The sequence below is a fragment of the Heloderma suspectum genome, chromosome 15 (assembly GCF_057233095.1).
Source record: "Heloderma suspectum isolate Gila_16-S chromosome 15, 16-S_ref, whole genome shotgun sequence".
NCBI lineage: Eukaryota > Metazoa > Chordata > Lepidosauria > Squamata > Helodermatidae > Heloderma > Heloderma suspectum.
The window spans coordinates 23,854,763-23,860,196 of NC_139472.1; the positions used below are offsets into that span (position 1 = coordinate 23,854,763).

Genomic DNA, 5,434 nt, shown 5'->3' on the forward strand with positions numbered 1-5,434 from the left:
CGAATTGAGGCTCCATGCAGGCACAGAGCTCATGTGTGGGAATGCACAAATGACCACTCGAAGAACCTCAGCTACAGCCAGCTCCTGTCTCTTCAGTCCCCGGTCAGAAGTGTGCTGGGACGAGGAGCCTTCCCTGTGGCCCTAGCAGTGTTTGCCCATCGTCTGAGGCAAAATTGCTTGGATAGAATAAACTCCAGCTAACACAACTGCGGCTCTTGTGTTTCCATCCTCTCCCAACCTGTCTGCATTTCGCTTCCCCTTCAGGAGACTTGTCTTCCAAAGAGATCCGCCCAGTGAGCTGGAAAAGAAATGGCAAACAGGAGGAACTCAAGTGCCAGAAACCACCAGGCACTTCAGGCAGCAACTCCTACAACCAAGGTGGAAGCTGTGGGGAGACAACAGCTGGTCTCGGGCCACCCTGGGCTCCCGCCAAGGATCCCCCTCCTGGCCCCTCCAGTGTGACCCTTCCAGTCAACCCTTACTTGGGGCCAGGTTTTTCCATGGCCCCCCTGGGAAGAAGCCCCCGTCTTGCCCGTCACCCCGTCGTGCCTGCCCCACAGCATACAGCCTATCCCAGCCTTCCATGCACCGTACATGGGCAACAGCATGGCTGTCCAGCTCCACAGCTTCCCCTTGTACCCTCTGCTCCCCCAGCCTCTCTTCCCTGTGCAGCTGCCCCCTCCCTCTGTGTCCTGCCCCTGTGCTGCTCCATGCCACCGGGCCCTGCATCTGCAGGACCAGCCCCCATGGAGCCACCCTCCGCACGTTTTCTGTCAGAGGGGGTACTGCAAGAGGCCCCCTGTGATCAGCCCCCGCTCTCCAGTCGCCCCCGCAGCAGCTCCCCTTTGCAGCTGGGCCTGCTCCGAGAAGAGCTACCGAAACCATTGGAGCTGCCCAGCAAAGCCCCGGCTGAGACGGCGCCTGCAGAGATCATCAAGTGAGTAAGTCCCAAAGTCCTCCCTTTAGGCCAGGGCAAATGGGCAGAGTGCAGAAAAAGCTGCTCCTGGGTTGTGGGGAGCAGTGTGGCACAGGAGATGGGCCCTCCGCTTCTCCCCGACAGAGGCCTTTGGGGCCCTGGAACACCGGGTGGGGTGGTCCATCCCTCCTGCCATCTGTGGGTGCCTCGTGGCCCCTGCCGCTCCTGCTTGGGTGAGGTTCCAAGGCACGGTGTGGGTGCTGTGCCTGTACGGGGAGCGTGGTGATTTTGGACTCTGCCCATCACCCCACCTCCTCTGCTAGCCCCTCCAACTTTGTCAGCATCCACCTCAAAGGGGAAGCTACCATTCTGATGGCTCCCTCTGTCTCCAGGGATGCCACTGAGGAGCAAAGAACAGGGATCCGCAGGGGTTGGTTTCCATTCATGGGCATAGACAAAACCTCCCTCCAGCTTCTGCTGTGTTCTCAGAGGTGGGAATCTGAGCTCTGCAGGCAAGGCGAAAATGTTGGGTTCTGAGCCCAAGCTGGGTGAGAAAGCTGGCGCTGCTGACGTCTCTGATGGGTAGGGTCCCAAACACACATAGCTGTTGAGGCTGTGAGATAGGCACAGCTTATCAGGGGAAAGAGAATCCATGTGGTTTCTGTGTCTTGCTTGTCACATGTGCATGGCGTCTGTGCCTGTGTCACATCCTCGAATGCAGCCCAGAGGAGCGGCAAGGAGCTCCTGCCGCTTCAGTTTCTGCTGGCAGGAGCAGACTCTGGGTTTGAACCATTCTTCAGTTCCTGGGGGCTCACCGTTGTCTCTTTGGGGGGTACATTCTTCGGCTTCATGGCAGAAGCTTTTTATTTTCAGATCCATAACCTCCTTAATTGATAGGAACTGCTCGTTCTTATGGCTCGCTGCCCACTGGAAGCATAACAGTTTCCCTTGCGCCCAGGGAGGATTTGTGCGGATGGATTTGTCCTGTTTGCTTTGCAGGAGGAGGATGGGGGGACAGGGCCACAGCGGCCACTCCGTCTCCAGCGAGCTGCTCGACCTCCTGCTGCAGGAAGACTCTCAGTCTGGAACCAGAGCAGCATCTGGAAGCGGATCCGCAGAGCCCAGTTCCTTCGTCTCGGGTTCCAGTGGCTCCAGCTCCAGTGGAACATCTGGCCATGTCACAGGTAAAGATGGAGGAGGGAAGGACAGAGGATGCTGCGCTGCTGATTTATTGAGCTCATAAAAAGTGTGAGAATATGATCCTGAAAGGGTGGTTCTCTTTGGAGGTGGTGGCTGTTAGTTGCTGGCTTTCTTTAGGTGCCTGGAGTTGGTGGCTTTGAGGTGCCCCCCTTTCTGGGTCCTATGCTGTGTAGCCAGCTGGTCAGGAGCCAACGTGGCACAGGACGAGGATGGGGAGGCCCTGGGTCGTCGCTTGCCTATCTGCCTGCCTTTCCAGTCACACGTTTCTGGCCTAGCCAGCTAGAAGAGCACCACTCTGAGGTCTGGCAGGGATTCCCAGTGCAGCCCCACTGCACCAACAAGGCCAGGGGGAGGTGCCCACAAAGCTCTTTCCCCCCGGTGCAAAAGCATGGAGCCGTTCCTACACTCGCGGGCAGGGGGGGGGGTACTCTTTGCCAAGAAATAGCTGGATAGGGAGTGAAGTGTACCCCTCTTCATGGATCCTTGGGGCAACAGGGTCCTCAACGGGGGGTGAGCTCCCCCCCTAGCTGTTTTTCGGCAGGGGTCTTTTTCTCACCCCACGCAGATGAATGGAGAAATTGCACCATTCATTTGCATGGAAGTGTCGGGGGCAGGGGAGAAAGAAAGCCACAGGAAGTGGGTGTGGGGGAGAACAAGGGACAAGAAGGCAGACAGACCGGAGAGAAAGCCAAAGACACAGGGTGCACGTTGATGCGCGCACACGCACATACAGATGTGGGGGGCACTCCTAACATTTTTGTGATTGGCCCCTGCAGTAGTCAATTTGTGGTGGTGCCCAGGGCAAGTTTTTCAAAATGCCAGATGTGCCCAAAAGGTTGGAGACGCCCGGTCAATGGAGTTTGGTTGCGTAGTGTGGGGGCCATTCGCGTGGCACCCTCTTTCCCCTCAGATCTGTAGCAGACGTACCAGTGAGGCTGGTTGCTGCTGCTTCGTGCCTTTCATTGGGCATTGCTGACCATGGGTCACAACGGCCTTTCAGTCCAGCCTCTCTCTTTCCCACCCTGCAATCAATCTGCATAATATTAGGAGATTCAGAATAACACTTGGATTCCAGAGCAGTGGTGAAGACTGAAGCAGCCAGGTGGCATGGGAGGAAGCCCCCCTCCTGCCACTACTGTCCATGTATGGATTGGCCACACTGAGCAGGGAAGCAGGGAAATGTCGAGCAGGGAAATGTCGTGCTTGGCTTACAACTTGGAGAGGGACTTGCGCGGGGGGAGAGTTCCTTGGGAAGAGCAGGCCAGAGGGACTTGCCGGCAGAGGTGAACCACTGTCCTCCCTGCTTCGAAATTGGTTTGTGCTAAAACCGCTGTTTTACCCACCTGCCCTGTCTCTTGGCAGGCAGCAGAAACAGCAGTAAATACTTTGCCAGCAATGATTCCTCTGAGGTCTCAAAAAGAGTGAAGAAAAATCAAGAGGAAGAGAGCAAAGGACTGTCTCAGCCGACCAAGTTGGTGTGGATAACAGCGAATTGTTTGCCTGAGCCTGTCCTGATGACCTACCAAATACCCAAGCGGTGAGGAAATACCTTTGTTTGGTTAATACTCCGAACTCGGTGCCTCTTGGTCTCTAATACCTTTGAGAAGGCAGCATGCAGACATTGGGGTTTGCAGGAGAATCTGTCCACCACTGATTGGGGGGAGGGGGCAGGAGGAAAGGGCATTTCTGTTAATTTGGTACCAGTTAACAAAATTCTCAGCAGAATGTTTCTGTCCCATCCCCATCTCCCCCAATGCACACACACACACTCTCACGCTCTTGATTTCAGAAGTTCTGTGACATAAAGAGTGTATGCAAAAATTTTGCAGGTAACCAAATACAAGTCTCAAATCATCCTGCATAGATAGGGAGTGAATAATGGGCAAGGAAGAGATGCCAGGTTTGTTCAGGGAGCCCTGTGTGAGTGATAGAGGAGGAGAGCTCTGCCCCCCACAGGATCTGTGTGGCCTGGGAAACACTTGGCTTTGAATGCAGGGGATTGCCAAGGCCAGTCAGAAGAGGAGGCCCTTGACACCCATGTGGCCACCAGGAGCTCCTCCCAGGGCACGTGTGCCGCATCTTAACCAGGCACCCTTGCAGATCCCAAAAATCTTTGTGCTGTTTCCAGGGAACTGCTTAATTGTTACAGCAGGTCCAGGTCTGTGAGTGAGCCACTGAGGCAGTTCTGAGAGATGCCACTTGTGGGGAAAGGCAGTAGAGAGGCAGTGGGAGTGGAGGGAAGTTGGGATGAAGCAGCCTCCCCAGCGCCGTTTTACTTCTGTTTGCAAAATGCAGATTGCTTTTTCTTCTTCTTTCTTGTTGCAGTCAGCTGGCAATTGGCAAGGCAGGGAAGACGAGCTCAGGGGGTCCTGAAGTTCTGGTTAGCCCAAGAACTAGGGTTGCTGCAACACAGCACGTCTCAGCAATCCCTGGCGGTGAGCGCGAGGCGCGCGTTGTAGAAGATGTTCTGTGGGGAGTGAATCTGTCAGGGTTTGAGCTCCGTTTGGTGCCTGTCGCATTTAGCAGCCTCTCACCTCTTTCAGAATTGGAGAAGACGTGCTGAAAGCAGACCTGGAGAAGCTGGCCCACATGGAAGAGGAGCAGCCCCGTTTCACGGAGGAGCAGCAGGAAGAGCTGGCTGAAGTGCACCCCTGGACGCGCACCCGGACAATTCCCCAAGAAATCAACGCCCAAGTGAGGCAACCAGGAGGCACGAGAGCTGCTATACTTCTGAATGAGTGGGGAAATCCCAGGTGTTAGTGGATCAAGGGGGTCTTTTAGCAGTTGGTGTGGTTGTATTTGCCTAAATTATTGTTATCCACCTGCAAGCCCTGGGATGAGGTGGGTATAAATACGTAGATGCTTTCCCCGAAAGGGCAACAGCTCTCTTGCCATCCTTAAGGAAAGACAAGGTTCATGCAAAATCTCTCCCCGGAGGATGTCAGGGTGGGCTCAGTCTTGAAGTAACATGCTTCTACTAGTGAGGGAAGTCATAGATTCATAGAATAGTAGGGTTGGAAGGGGCCCATAAGACCACCGAGTCCAACCCCCTGCTCAATGCAGGAATCCAGGTCAGAGCATCCCTGACAGAGGGCTGTCCAGCCTCGTCTTGTACGCCTCCAGGGTGGGAGAGCCCACCGCCTCTCTAGGTAATTGGTTCCATTGTCGTATTGCTCTAACAGTCAGGAATTTTTCCTGATGTTCAGACGGAATCTGGCTTCCTGTAACTTGAGCCCATTATTCCGTGTCCTGCACTCTGGGATGATCAAGAAGAGATCCTGGCCTTCTTCTCTGTAACAACCTTTCAAGTACTTGAAG

General features: G+C 54.9%; 1 protein-coding gene across 1 annotated transcript; it reads left to right on the plus strand.

Moving 5' to 3' along the window:
* Positions 1 to 611: 611 nt before the first annotated feature.
* LOC146335492 (uncharacterized) lies at positions 612 to 5,029 on the plus strand. The gene is made up of 4 exons (XM_084822155.1): positions 612 to 937; positions 1,916 to 2,100; positions 4,442 to 4,551; positions 4,660 to 5,029. The coding sequence occupies exons 1-4, from the start codon at positions 711 to 713 to the stop codon at positions 4,756 to 4,758; spliced, it is 621 nt and encodes a 206-aa protein (XP_084678281.1). The 5' UTR covers positions 612 to 710; the 3' UTR covers positions 4,759 to 5,029.
* The last annotated feature ends 405 nt before the right edge of the window (positions 5,030 to 5,434 follow it).